A 23,669-nucleotide genomic window follows, 5' to 3' on the forward strand; every position below is an offset into this window, starting at 1 on the left:
AAGTAGTTAAAATGAAGTATACTTTATCAATTTTTTAATTTAAATTATTAATTTATTTGAATAATCCTATAACTGCAATGTAATACATATTACACATAGATTATTATGTTCTTCAGAACTTAATATACTGTTATAGTCAGAAATAATTATAAATAAATTATGTATAAACACAAGTGAGTATAGGATTGGTTGAGGATCCAGTTATTAAATAGATAGGTAGGTATGTACTATAGAGAACATTTTATAATATTTAAATCAACTGTAGGAACAATACTAAGAACCACCATAAAAAGTTATCACATAAACATTGTGAAAAAATTATTATATATAAAAGGATATTGCATTGAATTATTCATAGGATATAGTACAAATAATTGTTAGTTGGCAATTATCAACCTATGATTATTATAATTAGGACTATAAACCACAATAATTTAATGTGTTTCTAAATTAATATGTTATTATCTATTTCCTGTATAAATAAAAATCCATAGTATATTTTACATAAAATGTATAAATAGTAATATATCATTGATTTTTTTTTTTTTATTGTGTAGAAATTAAATATAAAAATAGTTATTTACTAAATTAAGTGTTATAATGAATTTATTTCACTAGTATTTTAATCTATTTATTACATGTAATGTCTATATAAGACACAACAAACATTTAAACTATATTTAAGTATTGGTTAAAATTATAAATAAAATAATTTTTTTTCTATGACAATCATACTCAAGTTCATGAATAAAAAAATAAAAATATATTTTATATTTATTGTTTAATAACTTGTTACCTCCAGGTACCTATAAAAAAAAATAACTTCGGGTGGTGGTGGTACAAAATTTAACAATACAAATTGTACCGCAACATAATAAAATAATTTTTTCCTCGTTAATCGAGGTTTGAACCCCAACACCCTCTCTTATATACGTGCCTGGTCACCTCCAATGTGAAAATGATAAGATCTAAAAAAAACATTTATCAAATAATTGATCATAGTATTTATAATTAGTTATTACAAGTTACTGGTTGAAAGAAAATACAAAGATTAGGTTTAATTAATTTGTGCATAATCATTATTTTAGATGATTATAGTGTACTGATCCTGTTCAAATTATTATCCTATTTATATATTATTTATTTATATGGTTAATTTAATATATTTATGTACATATTACATATATTGGGGTTTTATTGTATATATAAAAATTGTCAGTTTTTTTATGTAAAGTATATATTTTATTCTAATTTATTACACTATGTAAAATTATTCTTTTAAAGTAATACACTTCCATTATTTTAAACATTATAAAATTCATTGACTTGAGATGATTGAAGTTCAATTTGTGCCATTTTAAACTGTAATGTTTGTAACCATTTAAGAGTATCTAAATTGACTTCTGATTTAGAAAGATCAGATCTAGGCTTCATTGTTGGAGGTTCTCTAGGTTCAAATTCAATACATGTATCTAAACGTAATTTCATATGGCCCGGTAACTGTAATCAATAAAAAATTTATAATTTATTACTAAATATAAATTAGGTATATAAGCTTTGTACTCCTTACAACATATTCAATTTAATATGTCAAGATATAATTAATGTATTAAATAGAATTATACCTTTATATTTTTATCAGTAAATAAAACCTCTTTCCACATAGGTATAAGTTTACACAATGTTACTGTACGACACTCCAATAATGCTTCAAGTAAACTCAAAAAATGTAAGTTTACCATTTCTCCCATCTAATATAAATAAATATACATAATTTTAAATTGTTTATTGCTTATATTAATACGAATGATATTTTTCTTATGATTGATAAAAATTTAACATACTGTTTTAGATTTTGAAGACAAATTTAGCATACTTTGAGTAACCTTATTCCAAAAATCATGTAATATGTTCATTGTAAATGAATGGTGATCACCAGCTGTTACCATTTGTTGAGCTGTTTGTTCCATATAAATTGTCCACAACTAATAAATATTTATCATTATTATGTTTCAACTTTATGGATTTTGTTTGGTGGTTATAGACATATGAGTCTTATTTTATTATTTGTATAATTGTTCATAGTTACTTGACAAAGAACAAAAGCATGGAAAAGAGATGACATATGGATAACTGATGACTTTGATTCTTCTGCAAATCCTGTCATTATTACATTAACATGATCAGCTATTTGACATGAAACATCTTGAGATAGTGGTAGACAAGGTCTATTCTGCATTGTTGTATATGAAAGTGATCCAATTAGAATCCAAGATAATAAACGTATATGACTAAGACAATCCGAGAAGTCTTTACAATTGTATATAAATAATCTAAAATAAACATTTATTATACACTATGAATAATTATATAAAATAATGTATATTAAATATAATGTTAAATCTTAATATATATATTGTATTGGTTATAAATATAACTCCCACAAAATAAATAACAAATTAGTTTTAATTATAATTAATGTGATAAAAAAAACAAAAATATTTACCCAATAGTTTGTATCTCATTAGGTCCATAATATAACCAAGGGAATATCTTATGTAGTGATCTTGCATCTCGTGTGTTACTTTTTAATAATTCTAATGACAGGTACTGAGACATACCAGCTTTCACAGTACTCCCAAACGTATCCTCATTAATTCCTTCTTCGGGTGTTGTACATCGACTCTAGACATGTTTATAGATTTACATTTGTAATATAATATATTTAAATAAATTATATTTTTAGAATAAACCTTTAATTTTGTTAAAGTATTAAAATCTGTTAAGAAATCTAAAATATCTTGTAAATTATTCCGCAAAAGTTCTGAAGCACCTGTTGGTACACTAGTTACAATTGCTGGAAATGTTGGCACTATGTTATCAATTGCTGAACATTCCGGTAATATTCCACCGATATCCTGAATAATTGTAATAATAATGTACATTAACTTTATTCATAATGTATTAAATATGTTTTTTATTAATATTACTTGAAGTATAAATGAAACATAAACCAAAAGGTTGTTATTAAGATTTTGTGTTTTAAATTTTAATGCTTGTATTAACTCTACAGTGACAACTCTTGTTAGTATTGTTTTTTCTCTTTCCTATGCATAAAATAAAAGTATATTGTTTATTAAGATTCATTTACATTATACTTATAATATTTATACAATGTAATAGTATTCAACAGTTCTTACTCTTGCAAATGTTTTGTAACTTGAAGAACAAAGGTCAACTAATAAATAATAATTAATATAGTGTTGTTGAAGGGCATAAGTTAATATTTTTGAAAATGGATCCAAAATACTCTAAAAATACAACATGTAATAAATTGTTATTAAAAAGATATTAGTTATTATAACAAGGCAAAAAGTGCTTTATTTTTAAACATAATGGTATACCTTAGTTGAAATAATTCCTGGTATTTTCAATACTATAATCATTAACTTGAATATAAAATTAATATTTTCAAAACTACTTATTGTTAATTGAATTTTTCTAAACAATGTGTCAAATTGATTCAGAATGGTTGTCCATATCAATGTTGATGTGGTGGCTATAGTGTCTGTGGTTAATATATCAATGTAATATGTAATATTGGATAACATTATACAACAATCATCTGTTGACAATGATTTTCTAGAATTTAAAACCTGAAAAATTATAATTTTAATTAATATACTAAATTATGAAAAAGAAGTAACAAAAACCAAAAGTATTACACCCTAAATGGGTCATCTTAAGTGACTTATGATAACAAAATATGGATTTTATAATATTTTATACATAGAAAACTCTGGAATTTAAAAACGCGTATGAAAGATTTTTCAGTGAAAATAAAACAACTTTATTTTAATGGGTTTTTGCATTCCAAAATAAATAGTGTGATTCACCAGCATCACATGGGTAGCATACCCATCCATACTGTAAATATTATAAATCTATCAAATCAATGCACAGAAATACTCTTCTTTATAAAATATATAATAGGTGCTTTTGTCCTAAACTGAACCAGATAGTTGTAATCATAGAAATATGGAGTATCTTTGTTCCTATATTATGTGGGAGATAGACAAAGAAAACAAAAGCTGGTGTAGCGGCTCCTTAAGTAATTACTAGGAAACGGATTTTATAGTAATAAAAAATCAATGTAAATATTTAAAAAAATGTAATAGTGTTGAAAATTACAAAACAATAAATATTTTATAAATATAAATATTAAATAAAAGTATTACAAATGATGTAGGTATATAAAATTATGAATATTAATTTGGAACAAAGCAATGAGAAACAACATATTTACATTTTGTTGTAGGTTTTTAAATAAAAAATTATAACGGTTTGGTCAGAGAATACTTTTGTATTGGCTAAAGGACCGTTCCACATAAACAGAGGTGATAGGGGCATAATTCTTATTCACTATATCAGAAAGAGTGTATTCAATTTTCAGAGATCCTTATTGAATTTTTCCTATTAAAATATCTCTGTCAAAAATTATATGTCTTGTTGTTTTAGACGAAGTAAATGATGTTAAACATCGTCAAAAATGAATGAAAAGATCAAAAATTACTAAAATATGTATTTATACCTAATTATGTAAAAATCTGTAAAATAAATTTGGGTTTATTTCAATTAGAATTATCTAAATTGTAAACATTTTTTATCAGATTTAAAATATCTCATTCCAATAAAATCCATTCCCTAGTAATTTCTAACTTGAGTACAACATGTTTTATAAAACTTTAAAATGAGCATGCATTTATCTCCTAAGAAAATTACCAAATATATCTAGAATGAAACAAATTTGAAGGCTGATTAAATAATTTTTCAAAGTGTTTTTTTTTTATATACCGCTTCTATCCACATCTATTTTGCTTTATTAATGAGTTATTCAAATTTTGATTTTTAGAATTTTTAATTGCTTAGATTTTTATACTAATTATAAAGTATTCTGTGGTGAATCAAACTTTTTTTTCAAATTACAACTTACTTGTTTTACTGTAAAATTCCTAGCAGATAATTTTTAAAATAAAAATTAATCTACTTAGTTCAAAATTCAAATAATAATTTTCGAATTATTAAAACGTATGTATGTATTGGGTGACTTTTTTATTAAACAACTTATTATTTCGAAATCTAAAATTAAAATCTCGGAAATTAAAAAAAAAACAATGAATAAATGAGGGTAAACATGCTTATTGATGAATCAATTTAAATACAAAACTAAATTCCTAAATATTTTCTAATAATAGGAATTATTTTTTGTAAATATTATATTTATGTTAAAAGATAATATTTTTTCCCACTTTTCAACTCTAAAATAATGTTTGTCTCTCTCAATATGAACATTATAACGTGTAATCAGAAATAACATTTTTAATATTTATTAAAATTGTTTTTTTTCTCCAAAAATTTCCTTTTTTAAACTAATGAAAATTGTACTCAGATAAATTAGATTGTAGTTCCCCTAACATTATGTTAATATATATAATATGTTACTTACTTCTAGAACCATTTGTAATGGTTCGATAGGATTCATTTCATTAAAGTCCATTAAAGCTTGTATAATACTCTTAAAGAAATTATTATCATTGCTTTCTATAATTATAAAATGATTTATATTATTGATAAAAAACAATATAACTTATTGTATTAAATTATTATGAATATTACCATTATGTTTCATTTGAAATATTTGAGTAAACACTCCATTTGGTGCAAGTTGATAAAGAATACATCTTAAGAATTTTTTTGCAATACTAGTGGAACCGCATGGCAAAAACTTTTGACTTTCTTTTTGCCATAGAAAAGTAGGTTTAGAGTGACATCTATTATTCAAAATTGCATACGTAAAAATTAAAAATACCAAACACAACAATATTTAAGCAAGTACTTGGCTAATATAGTTAGTATTTCAGGTAAAAGACATGCAGCAACTGAAGGAGCTCGGTGTACAAAAGTTCCCAACAACACAATGCAAAGACCAATTTCATCATCACTATATTCTTCTTTACGCGTTCCGCAATCACTACACCTATAAATAAATATTATAATTTATTATTCCGTACTTGTGTACTTCTTACATATTAATTATTAAATACAATGTATACCTCTCTTGTATACAATCTATTCCGATGCGACTTGTGCTATTGCTAACATTTTTATATGAAGAGAAAGCTTCATATATTGGAGACTCTGAATTTTGAGTATGGATATTTCTAAATAGATTTATTGAAAAGAAAATTATTACATAACAATTATAGCATAGTAAATTATTGAATATTATTAATTGTTATTTAGAAATTAAAAATGTTAATAATTAATTAGAAAAAAAAAATTAGATTTTATAAAGTTACTTTAGTCATGTAACTTTTATGTATACAGTAAACTCATTTTGGTTGATAAAAATTGTATCAATATGTAAACCGTAATATTATACATAATTATACAATTATACATATCATCAATATCAACTGTAAAATGAATTTTTTAAAACATTTTTATCATTAGAAAACATGAAACAATATCATTAATCAATTATTTTATGGATTACATTTGCAAATTACAATTTAAAAACAGGTACTTAATAAAAGTTTATTTTAAAAGTCAAGACAGAGGTACTTCAAGATTTTTGTAGGATAGTAAACATTATAAGTCCTTATAAAATACCTTCTTTTTTTTCAGTATGAAGTAAAATTCAAAAGTAGTTAACTAAATTTAAATTTCCAAATATACTTAGTCAATCTGATTAAAGACGAGTGATGTACATATCTTTAGTTAAATTTGTATAAACTAAGTCAATATGAGAATTATTAAGATATTATAAATTTAAAATATATCAATCATTGAATCAGTTTAATTTTAAGAAAATAAAACCTGAGTTTTTTAAGATAATCAAATGATAAATGATTCAAAAACTCACTAAAAATTACTTCTACTTAGGAAATATGGATTTGAACAACTATGTTGTCATTATTGATGCATAGTAAAGATTACACATACTAGTGTAATTTAAATCTTAATCTAATTTAATTTTTAATTAACAAATTAGTCAAAATCTAAACTCTTTAACACTTTCAATGCGATGACGCGTATACGTGTCAACAAAGTTTATTCCATTGGGCCAGTGACGCGTTTACGTACACCGGCTGTAGACAATAAACTCTAAATTTAAATCTATAATTGGTTTGAGTTTTTGTTATTTTTAGATTCGTGTTATCGAATCATCGCGTCACGGTATGAACAGTGCGGTGTTGTGGTATAACCTACGAAATTATGGATGGCGTTGAAAGTGTTAATAAATATTAATTAAATCTAATTCAGTTAACTTGTATTCTATAAATCTTTATTATATTACTTATAGTTAAAACTCTTTTGAGAGTCATTTCCATGAGCCATTGAACGTCGTGCAGAAGAAAGATTTGATGATTTGTTGTCTTCTGGACTATCTAGTGCACTTTGTTTTGTTAATTTCCTTGGACTATGGGGATTTTTCTATATAAAACAAAAAGTATCATTTATATTCAAGTTATTTAAATTAAATCTTTGAAGTATATTACAATTATCTATAATTTTTTTTACTAAATTAAATTTAAAAAAGCAATTTATCATGTATATAACAAAATCTATTTAAATTCAATAGAAAATGATTATAACTAATTCAGTTTATTTTGTGCATGTTTAATTTCACATTAAATAATATTAATACAATATACTTGTTCTTTTTCAGAACTATCTTCTCTATTTAGAGATGATGATTGTGATGCTGAGTCTATGTCTCCTAATCCAAAAGTCTTGTTAATTTTTTGCACCAGATTAATAGTTGTTCCAATTGGTAAAAGACGTTCTTGTACTGGAATTTCCAATGGTTTTTTTTCAATATTAACTTCCAATTTAAATCCCAAATTAGTTTGAATTTCAGTAGTTGATTCTAAGAATTTAGATTTTTATTATTATTGTAAATTTCAGTAAACATAAGTATTTAATATATAATATAAGCATATTATAATTATTATAATTTAAAATCATATGATTATGTTATTACCCTTAAAAAAAGATGAGTTTTTATGAACTTTCATTTTTGATAGAGGAGACTCAGGACAGTTATATAATTTTGGAGTTGGTTTTTGTAGTAATATTTTATCTTTTATATTTGAAACAATTGGTGGGTGAGATGTAACAGAAGAAGATGACGTAGACGTTTGACTGATGTCTTTTGGGTTATAAAATGTTGTTTGTTTTTTTTGTACATCAATTACTTCTTCAGATTTTCTGTAAGAATAATCATTAGCCATTAGCTATCATATATTTAGTAATAAGATAATTTACATAAATCAGAATATTATACATCTTAAAACAAAAATTGATTTAAAGAATTAAAACCTAATAATATAAAAAGATAAAAGAATATTATAGTTAATAAAATAAAAGTACTACAATTACAATACAATAAAACTGATATTATAATTATAGTTTAATGTTATACTCAATAATAAACCACCTTGTTCTAATGAGTAAAAATTCATTGACTACTAAAATTGTTTGAATTAAATTTATATTTATACTCATAAACTGATAATTACTTTAATGTTGTGTTTATTTCAGGTGATGAAGTAGAAGTTGTTCCTAAGATGGGTTGAGATAAAAAATTTTGTTGATTAGCCACACTAATTATTGCCGAAGTTGCTAACATTTTCATTCCTTCTTTTACACCCCATTTATCTGCTTTCTACTTAAATTATTTTAATTAATATTCTTACGATTATTGGTTAATATGAATATATTTTCTTACATCAACATTATTTTCATTAGACCAAAATGATCGAAGTGGTCCTTTTTTATTAAAAGTCTCGTCTGCTGATTCGTCAAATGATCCCTGAAATGCATATAAAAATAATAAATACTGATTATAATAAACTATCTTTATTAAATAGGTACACATAACGGCAAGTTGACCAATTTTTTAAAAGCTTTTAATTAAAAGTAATTTTTTAATTTTTAAAACTGTAAATACATACATGTGAACTGTAATGACCAGTTGTACTATCTGATTTATATTTTTCTGGAGCAATGGCTAAATCTGATTCTGTTTCATCTGGTTCAGTTGAGCCACTAAATTAATTATTTAAATTAATTTTAGTTACTTATGTTGGATTAAACTGTAAAAAAAGCATACGTAGATCCTTGTTTATGAGGAGTTCTTTTATGAAATGAAATGTCTTCTTCCCAGTGAGTTTCCATACTTGTTGGATATTTTCTTGAGGTAGATGGCTGAGATTCATACAATTTTTGCGATTCCATGTACAAAGATTCACCATTTTTTTCAACTATAAGGTATTTAATAAAAATATTGAACAGTGTATTTAATTTAATTTAATTTAAACAACAAACCTTTGGTTTTCGAAGTATCTGGCATAACGACTGTTGGAGGTATTCTATTACACACATGTTGTTGTGCATTCAGTGTATTCAAAACAATTTCCATTAATGACACTACAAGAAGGCTGACTGGTTCCTTATCAAAATTGTACTAAAATAAAATATGGATAAATTAATCTAAACCCAGTAAAATGTTTTATTTATAAATAATATACCTTATACAAAAAAACCATTACAGACATGAGCCATGACTTTCTTGCCATTGGTTCTAAAAACCACAAAGAATAAGTAGCATTGATAGAATGTGTTTCAGGTGAAGGGCAATATTGAAGTAATAACAGTGCAGTTGGTGCAATAACGTGGCCCATTGTAAAATTTTGGTCTAACATTTGTGGTAAATTTGACAAAAATGAATTAAAAACTGGTAAAACCCTAAAATATTTTTTTTAACATGATAAATAAATAATATTTTTTTTAAATATTTCATATATTATATAAGTACCTTAATTTATCAGGTGGTATAATAAATCCTTTTTCATTGTAATTATAGCCCAATAATAAGTATAAATGCTGTAACACAATACCTTGAACTCTTATTCCATGTTTTGATTCTTCTGGATATGCCTATCATGAAGAAATTAATGGTTTCATAAATGATAAATTGATTAAAATTATTTAAAATACTTTAAATTACATGCTCGGGTCTTGACATGTATTGCATGAGCAAAAAAACAATCAGACTGCTTGTCTCTTTATCAGATTCTTCTAAATCAACAACTTTTTGTAAAAGTTCACTAGCATTATCTTCATGAGAATCCATTCCATAAGAATGATCTAAAAAGAAAATTGTTATAGTATTGGTTGTTATAAAAAAATATTAATTATACCCGGAAGGATTGACAGAATTGGTGTAATAAGCTGTGATGTTTTTCTTTTCAAAATTGGAGCAGAAAACTGCCTGTTATAAACTTTATCACCTAGACATTTTTTTACACATATTATTATAACATGATTTTAAATTATGATTAAATATCAGAATTATATACATCTATATATTTTAATGTATTTTTATGATTTTATAATTTTACCACTATGTATTACTAGTACATTTCAAATCTTTAGCATATTCATATTTAAATAATTTAAAATAAATATTTAACTTTTATTTTTATTTAAATAAAAATAATATGTAATGTATGCCTAACCATTGTGTTTTGGGCCATTTTTTGTTAAAGTAGAAGCGGGTGCAGACATAGTTCTTTTATAAGGCCATTTTTGACCAAAACTTGCACTGAGAGTTCGAACGGAATTTGATTCTGAAGAAGACGCCATAGATTCATGAGCTCTTTGAACTTTTTTAATAAATGAATCGCTAGTGATATCAGAATTTCTTAAATCTGTAATAACAGAAAAAACAAGTTTTTGTTTATTAAATTATATATTTTGTTTTATACATTAGTTTATAAATAATTTAAAAAATTAATTTATGAATTATCTTACCTCGTACATGAGTAATATCACCACTTTTTTTTAACTGTATCTGAGCTTCTATAAATAGGGCATCAAACCGACCTAAGAAGAACTCCCATGAAAGTATTTTCCTGTCATTCAGTGTATTATGTAACTGATAAAGTGATTGTAATATCATGGGTCTATCCACCATAACGGTATCAAAATGCATTTCCATACAATGAATTAAATTCTATTCAAATAAATAATTATCATTGTATTCAAAATAAATAAGATATTTATGTTCATTAACATTACCTTTAATGCAGAATCATGGATGGTAGGTAATAAAAGAGTTGCTCTTGTAGCTACATAAGTACTACGGTCATCCATACTTGATAAAAGGTAACAAAATGCGTTTGTTATACATGACTGAAGAGTAGGATTATTTCTTAATGGTGTATTATCTACAAATCTAGATATTAGCACCACTTTTTCAACTTAAAAAAATAATAAAAACATTATAAATTAAGTGTCATAATTAAATATTAAATTACCTATTTGATTTAATTTTATATTTACATAAATAATAAATATATTAAAAAATAATTATTACAATATATTATGTTGAAAATATAATTCAGTAGTAAGAAAGTGTTATTGCGAGTGTATAATTTTAACAATTCGATTAAAACTCGATTTTTAAATATATTCACTTTATTTGTTAGTGGGAAAGGGTGAAGGTTACCAAATTATAACAATATTATATCTATATAAAAGTTTTATATTATTTAAAAATTACTTTTAATAAAAACTTGAAATTTAATACAATATTAAGCTTGTATGTAATATTTATAAACAATAACTCATATAGGAAAACTTAAATTTAAACATTCATATATTTTATAAATCTCTAAAAACTTAACTAAAATAATAGAATTAAAATTAAGCTATGTAGTTATTTACATGTAGCTATGTAAGTATTATTTTTAATTATTATTTGATGTAATAAAATATAGTCTGTATAATTTATACCTGCATTGAAACGAGTACGCCAATCAGAACTATGAAATTCATCTTTAATAAGTTTCCAAAAAATATCACTGCCACATGGTAATGATAAACAATGAAGCATAACAGGTATAGCTACTTCACAGAGATGCGATTTAATACCTTCTATACAGTCCCAAATGCTAAAAATAACATAATTCATATTAAAAATTAATGAAACAATTTAAATCTTAAATATTTATTTACATTATATTACATTAAGTTATATTCATTATGCATTTAATAAAAGTTATGTATTATAATTTATTGGCTGAAATTACAAAAATGGACAGCTTTAAAGATGTATTTAAAAATAAATTTATTCTTTCTATTAAAAACTAAATTATAATTTATAATGATTCTTTGTGTGGTAAATGTATTTGTAGGCCCTTAACCTTATATAATACTATATTAATAATAAAATGTAGTATTTTAGTTAAATTAAACTTTAAATACTATACCAATATTTATACTTACTTCTTAATTATCAAATTTTCTTGACACCATATAACAAATCCTCTATGCTCTTTAACAGCTTTAGTTAAAGTATCACAGTGTAGAACTACAAGATGCAAGGATTGTAATAAATAATATTTGAAACTGGTGTCATTTGTTTTAGGGAACTCCTAAATAAAACATATTACAGTTAAATTATTTATTATTTATAAAGTAAAAATGTAAATTTATAATAAGCATATACTCTTAATTATTTATTCTTCTATTAAATTGTATTCTCATAACTTTTTTTATTTTAATTATTGTAATTTTAAAATATACCAGATATTCTCTAAAATATAAATTATACATAGTAATTAGAGCTTAAGCACATTTAAGATTATCCGAAGAGAGGATAATAATGATAATATATAATTCAGTAATACCTAATATGCATAACATTTTAATTTTTAATTTTTTAATATATTTATTATACCCTTTTTGGTTATTATTGCAATTATACTATATGTTTGTTGATTTAGGAAATATTCAATTTCTGTAATTATATAAATATAAATAATATTATGATAAAAATGTGTTGCTATAATGCTATTTAAAAAAGTACAAGTTTTACATTGTATATGCATACTAGAAGAGTTAAGACTGAAATATTTTTTCAAAATTTAAATATGTTTTATAGATGCTCTATAGTTAATAAAAAAAGACCAGATTCAATTTTGCAGAAAACAGCAGAGAAATTGAGTGTTCCTTAAATCAGTAAACATAAGATATTTAAATTTGGTTAAAAGTGAAATCAGTTCTAGCCCAGCCAATTTAAATATTAATTTAGCAATGACTATGCATTGAGATTCGCCAAATATATAAATATTGAAGTGCATACTTTAAGAATATGATATACTAATTGTAACTGGTCAGGAAGTTCATCAATTTTAATACGAAACCGTCCTTGAGCCGTTTGCCAAAAATCTTGAATATTATGGATAGACTCATCAATTGGTTCATCATATTCGTTCATTAATTTGGCTTGTGCGACTCTTGCTGTTGCAACTCCTTAAAAATAGTATGCATTAATAATGATAGTTAATAATGTCATTATTTTTTAAATAAATAATTAAATCAGTCAATATGCGTTTTAAAAATTTAATTAATTAATTAACAGAAAGATTTGTCAAAAAGATAATTACCAACATCAGATTCTGTTAATGTAATAGCTCTGGCAATAGCTGGCATTACTGGAGTTAAATCTAATTGCTCTACTACAGTTTCGACTGTTGCAGTCATTAGCTGAAAAATTATTTTTGTTTAATTATTTTGTCATAAACTTTTTATGTAATTATGAAAAACACAATAATTATCATAAAAAAAGTTACTTTCGAAAATTATATTTAATTTTGTTTAAAAACTAAAGCTTTAAATTATTTATTTGTAGCATTTTACTTGAGGCATATTAACTAAAAGTCCACCAATAGTGTCTGGGGTTAGCATAAATGATAAATTAGTTCCTTCACATTTTGATTCTTTTTTATCAACTTCAGTAGGTGTTTTTTTTGTATCATCAGAAAAACATTCTTCTATGATCGGATCCTTTAAATACAAATTTTTATAAATATAATACATCTAGATAAAGTACTAACAGGGTCGGCCTGGCCAGAGCCGAAGCGCCGGTGTTCTCACCTGGGCCCTTGCTGTATTATAGTTCCTGGGTCCTTATACTGTGTTACCCCATAATACAGTATACAATTATTGGGCCCCAGAAAATAATTTCTGCCTGGGCCCTCAGGTACCCAGACCGACCCTGGGTACTTATAAACAATGCTAAAGGCATGTTCAGGATATTTTCAAGAATATCCAAGATCTAGGATCATTTGTGAATGATTTATTTTAATATACAATTTTAAGTCATTGATTAAAAAATAATATCAATAATTAAAATATATTAATACTAATTATTATAGCAATAGACAATATTATCTTTATTCAGAAATAGATCCTTGGAAATGTCCTTGTAATATTGATGGTATTTTACTTACATCAGGAGGATGTGCTAAATTTGGTAAGGAAATATATTCTACTAATGAACTTGCTAGTTGATGCCATAATACAATTAATTCACAAGATATGCATTCCATTTTGTTTTCACAATCTCTGTGTGACTCAGTAAACCATCCAGTAACCAAAGAATTGGTAATTAATTTACATACTTCATGGTTCATTGCACTTGCAAATCCTGTATGCCGTTCAATGCCATGCAATTCCATCTAAATTAGTTTTAAATTATTTACAATACATTTATATATTAATAATAATAAGTTAATACAATTTTATTTTTATTAAAACACACTTGTTTAGATGTTATATCCAACATTAACACACAACAACTGAGTTTCAAATCGTCTTCCAACAAATCTGGTCGAGTATAATAATTTTGTTTATCTTCATCATCTGTAACGCTTTCTGTACGTTTAATTATAACAGGATCTGAAATATATAACTATTGTTAAAAACTATCAACTTGTTTTTAATTTATTTTCAATACATGTTTATTAATAAATACTAACCTAAATTACTTTTCACAAAATCAGATGCTTTCATATTTTCATGGTTATAGATTTTTTTAAGGCTGTCTAATCCATCTTTAAAGAAGTTAAATAGTAGATGAATTGGTATAATAATCTCTAAGCTAGTTAATACCTGCAAAATATATAAATATATTTTAAATCAAAAATGGTTAGTACTCTAATAAGTAAAACTCTTTTACCTGAATCCAAGTTAAAGCTTGTTCTTGAACTTTGGCACTTGTGCCTTTAAAACGTACCCCTATGAAATTGTATAGTTTTGTAGCATCAAATCCTAAAGGATTCATATCTGAGTCTAATATTTTGCTAAACATGAATTTTATATGATATTACAATAACAATATTTTATATTATTCATAAATATATTTTTTTTTTTCTATTAAGTAACTTTTATATTACCATAAAAGCATTCGTAATTCTGGTAATTCGTCAGGTGGAACATCCCGAACAATAGCTTCTAACCAATGTGGCATGATTAACTCCCATATTTCAGAAGTGACAATGTCATAAGGAACTAGACATAGCAATTGATTTAAGCCATTTTTAATTAATGCAGTTTGACTTGCTAACATATCCCTAAATATTAAATGTATTATTATAAATAATATTTTTTAATAATATTTCGGGTAAGTAGGTAACATACCAATTACCACCAACTTGTGCATATTCCGGTGGACATGGTAATAAACAGTTGACAAACGCTTCAAAATAATGTTGTCTAACACCTTTTAGCCACCGTTCACCTATATATTCTGTTTTCATATACTCTAAGGTACATTCTTGTTGGTCTATAATAAAAGTTTATAGAATAAAGTGTATAATTGTTGTTTATATAAATTGTTACAAATTAATTATTTACTGGTGAGTAATTTGTAGATTTTTAATTATAAGTAGCATGTACAATCATTTATCATTACATAAGTAGATTTTTAATTATTAGTATTTTTAATATTAATAATTTTTATTTACAACAACTCTATTAAGATTTGCAATTATTTATTTTATCTTACTTCTAATGTCAAGCATCTTATAAGTTAATAGTGTTTTAGAACAATACAGTCAATATATATCGTAAAAATATGAATATGATAAGAAAAATCTTTACATTTGATTTTATATAAATTGATTAGGTAGCAACTGAATTATATGCTACACATAATATTTAAAGTTTATTTAACAATTTTAATTCAAATGAGAACTTCATTTTTTTTTTACTACTGATATATATATATATAGACCTATATTGTTAACCTTGAAGTCATAAATTTAAATTCTCAATGTACATTATGGAACTTTGGAAAAATTTTTGTTACAAATTGTTTGAATAATTTTCTAAAATCTGCTGTAAAAGCAATAACATACTTTACCAAGAATCAAAAACAATTTTTAGGAAAATAATTATAATATATCTGAGGTTCAAATTTACCATCATAAGAATAAGCAGTGACATGAAACCAATGAAATAATATAGATAATAATCTTCCCATTATACTAGAACGAGGAGGTTCCTGATCTTCTATTCGATATAAAGCAACTAATAACCAAACACCAGTTCTGCCCATAAGCTGTCTATCATTTATTGTAACTTCTGGTTGTTCGTCTTCCTTGTCTGTCTTGCTAGATGACATTGTACCTTTTACCTTAGCTCCAAATACAGCTGCTTTATTTTGGCTTTCTTTAGTAGCCTCAGAGATAGGTGCTCGTACTTCTTTTAATAAACTAAAATATATTACATAATATAATTTAATTTAAATACATTGTAAATAATCTTTTGAATATTTACCTAACAATTGACTCAACCAAATAAGTTTGCATCTCATTGTCTAATTCTCCAGCTGATTTTAAAGTCCAGTGAACAATATGATCAACATTTTCTGAATGTATATGTTTATTACAATCTGAACATAATCTAATGGGTCGATTATTATTCATGGATGCACACTCAGGTGAAAAACATGTCACACTAATCATAGTATTTTGTGATTTACATTCCTTAAAATAATTTAAATATAACTGTAAAATTTTAAATTAAGATAGTTATAACTTGACTTTATTTACTTGATATTCACATTTCCATGTAGCTAAAAGTAATGGTTGTAAAACAATATGGAATTGATATGATGGCTTTTTATTATGTAAATCTTCTGCACAATCAGTACATAAGTAAAATGGTGGTGGACAGTTTTCAGCATGTTTCATAGATAATTCATGATTTAAACATACTCGTTCAGCAGGACCATAACCCACTTTTGGACAATTTTTTTTTTGGCATAGTAATGCCAACCAATTTCCTTTAAGTAATGAAATGTTACATTAGTTAAATTAAAATTCAAGTAATTTTTTTAGTTATTATAGATAATCATAATAATAATAATTTAATACATTAACACAATATTATATAGAAAGAATAGTTAAACCTACTAGTAATTACTTAATAGTTACTAGTATATAATTATAATTAACCTTAACTGATCATTTTTAATTATTAAATCAAATATTGTTATAAGATATACAAGAGTATTTATATAGTTAAAATTTCCCAAAATGTTTTTATAAACACATATTTTATAAACTAATTAAAAATTGGACTTAGGTACAATGCAGATACTTTAAAGTAAAAAAAATAATTAAAATAAGGAAATATATATATAATTTGTATTACCTAAGTTTCAGTTTTAATATAAAATATAAATTAAAATAACATATTAGCCATTTATTTAAAAAAATACCAATTACAAATACCTAAGTTATATTCTTTACATAAAGAATTAGTGCTATGAGTTTAATCAATTAAAAGTGATAAAATTACAAAAACCTCAAAATTATTTTTAAAGTAGTTAATTTTTTTTTTAATAGATAATGTAACAATGTATTTATCTAGAGTTAGAAAAAAGTATGTGAGTAAATTCAATTTACATACTTAATTAATCATTTTCAAACATGAAATAATAATATAAATAATTACCAATTGATTTAGGTTTATTTCTGTCAAATTTATTGGCATTGTACAAAGGCCAATAATTGAATAATAACCTTGCAGCGTGATATCTTGCTACTGAAGTTCCATATGCAATTACCACAAGTAAATCTTTTTTTATATTTTTTTTAAATGTCATAAGACGTTCAACTAGTTGTAAATGTAATGCTAATAACAAACCACAACACATAAAAACGTTTGGTATTTTATTTAGTATTTTAATTTACCTGTATCAAATGTATTTTGAAAAACTAGTAATAAAATCCCAGCTACAGATAATGCCGCATTGTTCATGCATTTATTTCTAGCTAAAAAACAAAATGAATACGCTTGTATTATGGTTAAGTTAAAAAAATAATATAGTATTAATAAATTTACGTATTGTAAATGGTATCACAAAATAACATAATGTGTTGATCAAGTCGTGGTGTACTGATGAAGGTAGTACTTGAAAAGCAGTTGCAATCATATATGGTAAGCTTTCCAAAGTATCACCACCAAGAAAAGGAACCAAACAGGCCACACATTGATTGAATGCTTCTCCAAACGCTAATCAAATGTAATATGTGTCATATAAATATAGGTATCCAGAGTTTATTATAAAACTATAAGTACCTACCAATTTAATTTTCATAAATAGAATGGCTTTATAGTAAAGGTAATAAATGTCTAAAGAAATTAATATACTATACAGAGTGATTCTTTTATCATGAACCACTCATTATTTCAAAAAGTATTCATGTTTTTAAAAACATTTTTTTATTTAGTTTCATTGTTAAAAAAACGACGTTTTTATTAAAAACTTATGTTTTCTAATATTTTTTATCCTTATATTTTTTTAAGTTTTTTACTTTTTTGAATGACAACATAAAGTTTTAATTTCATATTCCAAAGCAGAATATTTTTTTTAAGTATTTTGATACATAAAAATCGAATTTAAGGCGAGTAGTTTATGAGTTATACATATTTAAAGTTTAGACAAGCTTATAAACATATAAGGATAAAAAATATTAGAAAATATAATTTTTTAATAAAACCGTTGTTTTTTTAACAACTTGAAACTATGTAAAAACATGTTTTCAAAAACATGAATACTTTTTGAAATAATGAGTGGTTCATGATAAAAGAATCAACGTGTATACTTAAGAATTAATAATTTTTTTGTACTTGATATTAACAATTAATTTGTATATGAATTAGATAAAAATTACAGAAAATTTGTATTATAAATGTAACCCACCTGTAAATGACGATGTCAAAGTATCCCCCTTCCCAAAAATCATTCCATAAAAATACCTATAGATATCTAAATTACCTACCTTGTAAACCAGTATTAATAGAAGATGCAGAATGAAGTAAAGATTCAAGGGCAGAATACAAGCCAGTGTAATCCAATGTTGGATAGAGAGCTAAACGATTAGCATCCATTTCTGGGTGTAAAATCATTTCATGTGGTGATTCTGAAACTTCCTTTAACATTGCTGAAACATAATACATATTTTTAAATAAATAACTTGTAATTCCTAAAATACAATAAAAAATTTACTGTAGAAATAAAAGTAATGGTACCTATTATTGAACTGTAATAATATTATTAGGTATCTATATAAAATATAATTTCCTTTAAATAACATTGTAAAAAGTAGAAATATTAAAGAAAATAATGTTATTAGTTTTATTTATTCTAAACACTAAAATATTAAATAGTTAATAAGTTTATTATTTTTGTTACTAAAGAATTAGCGATTATTTTATTTATTAAGTTCTATAGTTTTCAAGAGAGCTAATAAAAAATAGTTGTTTAATTACAAGATATAATAATATGTAACTATTTTAGATTCTGAACGGAGTAATGAATGTATTGATTCTACAATGATGTGTGTTTTTTTATTTATTTTTGTGTCTGTCATCACGTTTTGGAGTAATAATAATGCTTTGATTTTTGACTTCAGCCCCTCTTTGAAAAGGAAAATCTATCTAGTTAGTACTTTGGGGGGTCAAAAGTAATTTTCAAAAGCGTCAGGAAAAACCTAAAAAAAAAACGAAAAATAGAATTTTTACGCATAACTACTTTTTGACAAAATCAATTTTTGATTTTGCTGTAACTCGAAAACGAATCATTATAAATATTTGAATTTTTCACTAAATGTTTATATTAGCGTTATCTATATAAGATTAAATTTTCAAAATATTTAGAATTTTTTTAAACTATTTATAAGCCATTGAAATTTTTTGAAATTTTTTTTCTTGAAATGCCGATAAAAAAAATTTGGCTTTCCAAAAATTCTTTAAAATTGAATACAAGCTTTATTAATAGTTGTACTTATCGTAGTAAAAAAAAAATTCAAAAATCGCTAGTCAAAATTTTTTTTTATAAGCATTTAAAGTTCAAATGTTTACGAAATATATCATAATCGCGAAAATTTGCAAGGAGTTTTGAAGTTGAAAATTCATACAATTTTTATGATTTATACCTAAGGTTAAAAAACTCAATACAAGGTTATCCATAAGTTTTCCTTCAAGTAACTGTAAAAAAAAATTCTAGCGTCAATAAAGAAAAAATTTTATGAGCGTATGAAATGAAAATTTTTTTCGAAGTCCAGTAAAATAACGATATATTACAATTTAAATATAGGTAATATAATATATCCTACTAATTATCATTGACTAATAAATCATCTCCGTTCAGAATCGTTTTTCGTATACAATGATACCTGTCATTGCATTCAAATTTAACACATCCGTTATAGACTTATAGTGACCAGTGACCTACTACTACTCTTCATCTCTACTAAACAGCAGAGCGGTACCCACTTGCCCACCTTTTTTTTATAATTAAAATTTCGATTATTCTGTTATATTTACCTATTTTAAAATACAAAATTTAATAATCCTTTGGAAGATTGAAATACATACTGACTAAAATTATATTTTTAATTACAAATTTATTACAAAAAATGTGATGGCGTGCAGGCACGTATAATTTAGGGGTCGATAGAAGCGATCCCTCTCTTAAAGATCGTATTTAGTAACTATAATAATTAATAAAAAAAAAATTTAAGCCTCAACTATTCTGAAAAGGTTAATCGCTCCCCCCTCAATAAAAAAAAAATAAGCACCTATTTACGTGTCTTGTGGCATGTAGTAATAGCTAGGTATGAAATATCACAGTATAGCTGAATGACTCAATAATCATCTTATACACTTTAAAGATGTGTTAAACGATTAAACAATTTTAATTAGGTAGTGGATTATCGAATACTTACTCTAAAAAAATTTAAAATCCAAATTCATATGATGGCACTATTTGTACGGACAACACACAGAGTACAGAGATACTTTTAGTCTTTACCAACGAGAGCCGACTAGCCGAGGAACCAAATATCAGCCCCCCCCCATCATATTATTTTTTCAACTACGATACCGAAAATATTTCCAGGCCCTTAAAGTATGTTAGTATTTATAATAATTTTAATATAAATTCTAACATTTAATTTTTTTTTATTTTTACAAAAGAAACCAAAATATTGGTTTCACAGCTTTTTTTTACTTTTATGCACCACTATAAAATGTAAATTATTTTAGTTACCGTAAAATAAATTTAAAATAATTTAATACAGTTTAATATAAAAGTCAATATTTCTTAAAAAGTATTTATGAATAATAATATACAATGTTAATTAATCATCTCGACTTTATAAGATAAAAATAATATAAACATACTAGGACACTAGGTAGATTATTACACAAAAATTATGTAGTAAGAAATCAAATTATTTATATACTAATATTATACAAGATAATATGGTAACTGAAGTGGTATGACTCGTTTTTTTCTTAATTTAAATTAATAATATGAATATATTATGTTTTTTTCTCGGCCGAAAGCTCGTACCATCACTGACTCATCCTCCCGTTGTGAGGGTTAGGTTATTATCATACATTCTTTAGAGATATAAAGATCTTGCTCATTATATTATTCATACTGATGAGAAAATTACTTAAATAAAATAAAATCATTTTCTTGACATGTGGTATAAGTTGAATCGGATAAAAAATTATCAAATTTATTAAAATGCAATAGCCAATAGATACAGCCATACAGGTATATAAAGAATAGTACCAGTTTTTACCATACTATTAGGTATTGCATTACTATAAGTATCTATTCATTAAAACTAAATAGATATAATTTAAAATTACGTCAAAAATAGAAAATTTAACATAATAGGCTCTTATTTTACAAAAAAATATTAGAGCTACCTGTATTATACATAATCAAGTGACAAAACTATATCCCTATGCAAAAATTAAAAAATGTTTTTACACCTTATTATTTTTAAGCATTTTATTAATGATAGTTTATGATAATAAAACTTCTATAAATTATTATTAAATGCTTGTGCTTTAAACTTAAAGAGTGCCTAAGTAATACTTTTTTATTGAAATTCTATCCAAAAAATTATGAATTATAAAATATTTTGATATATCAAGCTTACTCAAAAGTACTTGAGAAAAATATTTTAAACAATTAGCAATGTCTAGCCCAGTTGGGCAGGGCAGCATGTTATAGCTCAGTCGTAGTTGATAATCTTGAAGGTGTCTGATTTTAGCAATAACTGAAAGAAAAATTAAAGTGCTTTTAACTTTTTTGTTAATTTGTCAGTATTTAATAATATATGGTAGGTATTTGGTTCGTATACAAATACCAAGTTGCCAACTTACACGATACTGATTTAGTAACCATGATGATTATTACTTTGTGAATTACTATAACATTTACTATATTTATACTACTACAATCTACATATAGATTAAAATAATCTCATAAAATAACTATTATGTAAAATTCAAAATCATGTAAAATTCTTTTTTTTACATTATTGACTTAAGTATATGTGACATTTATCGTTAAAAGTTGTAATTATTACAAAGCAGAAATTTCAACGTTAATAACTACAATAAGTAAAGTAATAAGTACAATATGATGCTTTTCAGTTTTCAGATACGCCGCCACGGCTCCGCGCTGTTCAAAGTTATTGATCTGATGCTGTACTTACTACTTAGCAGTAATACCACGTAACCAATAAAAAATAACTTTTTCTGACAAACACACATTAAAATATAATATAATATCTAATTACCTACTAACTAAAAACTACAAACAACAAACATGCTTGAGACAATATAGTACCTATTACCTAATTATAACTGTTATTATATTCTGTTTCTGTGTTATTGAGCATTGAGCATATCATAAATTAAAAAAGCATTGTGATATACATATATCAAATAGTAGGTAATATAAGTATTTAATTGTTTAAAAATGAATAACAAATAATAAAAATAATAATAGGCAACTGTTACTGAATATAAGTAAGACAAGTATTGTTACACATTAAATAAAATAGTACCTATTGAATTAATATATTTAATAACTGTCTACAGCCTACATACGTCACATAGCGCTATATAGGTAACTGTATAAGAAATTCTGGTATCTATTAAAGTACAATTGTATAAATGTAAGACTGTAGTATGTTGGATTATGTAATATATGTAGTGAGGTAAAAATTAAGAATAAACTACACTAAATCAAATTACATTACTTTTACCGTAGACAAAAAAACGCAACCCAATTCAAATTCAATTAAAATTTATGATATAGAGTAGAGATTTTCTGGGTAGATTATTTGTTATAAACCGAGTACAGAGTAATGACCTAGTAGCAATGTAAATACAAAATGGGTATCCGCGATCATTGGTTGAAAAATTATAAA

At 24.5% G+C, this 23,669-nt stretch overlaps 1 protein-coding gene across 2 annotated transcripts; it reads right to left on the reverse strand.

The window, feature by feature from the left end:
- Window positions 1-1,208: 1,208 nt before the first annotated feature.
- LOC113551402 (protein unc-79 homolog) lies at window positions 1,209-22,898 on the reverse strand. 2 transcript variants are annotated; one of them, XM_026953629.1, is made up of 48 exons: window positions 22,615-22,898; window positions 22,389-22,508; window positions 19,209-19,370; window positions 18,268-18,438; window positions 18,117-18,197; window positions 17,878-18,057; window positions 16,971-17,203; window positions 16,696-16,904; window positions 16,339-16,631; window positions 15,556-15,700; window positions 15,312-15,488; window positions 15,095-15,218; window positions 14,895-15,027; window positions 14,678-14,814; window positions 14,367-14,594; window positions 13,774-13,920; window positions 13,521-13,620; window positions 13,217-13,386; window positions 12,358-12,506; window positions 11,866-12,023; window positions 11,149-11,330; window positions 10,882-11,083; window positions 10,587-10,778; window positions 10,269-10,358; window positions 10,076-10,215; window positions 9,884-10,005; window positions 9,597-9,813; window positions 9,394-9,532; window positions 9,179-9,329; window positions 9,021-9,114; window positions 8,795-8,878; window positions 8,586-8,731; window positions 8,048-8,274; window positions 7,719-7,933; window positions 7,361-7,497; window positions 6,114-6,221; window positions 5,897-6,037; window positions 5,677-5,831; window positions 5,507-5,601; window positions 3,405-3,656; window positions 3,201-3,311; window positions 2,991-3,107; window positions 2,754-2,918; window positions 2,507-2,685; window positions 2,090-2,333; window positions 1,845-1,985; window positions 1,626-1,751; window positions 1,209-1,500 (listed from the first exon to the last, which is right to left on the reverse strand). In XM_026953629.1, the coding sequence occupies exons 1-48, from the start codon at window positions 22,634-22,636 to the stop codon at window positions 1,303-1,305; spliced, it is 7,509 nt and encodes a 2,502-aa protein (XP_026809430.1). In that variant the 5' UTR covers window positions 22,637-22,898; the 3' UTR covers window positions 1,209-1,302. The 2 variants fall into 2 exon arrangements, with proteins under 2 accessions (XP_026809430.1, XP_026809431.1); XM_026953630.1 differs by lacking the exons at window positions 1,209-1,500; window positions 1,626-1,751; window positions 1,845-1,985; window positions 2,090-2,333 and having other exon boundaries at window positions 2,513-2,685; window positions 2,834-2,918.
- Window positions 22,899-23,669: the final 771 nt, after the last annotated feature.

The sequence above is a fragment of the Rhopalosiphum maidis genome, chromosome 2 (assembly GCF_003676215.2).
Source record: "Rhopalosiphum maidis isolate BTI-1 chromosome 2, ASM367621v3, whole genome shotgun sequence".
NCBI lineage: Eukaryota > Metazoa > Arthropoda > Insecta > Hemiptera > Aphididae > Rhopalosiphum > Rhopalosiphum maidis.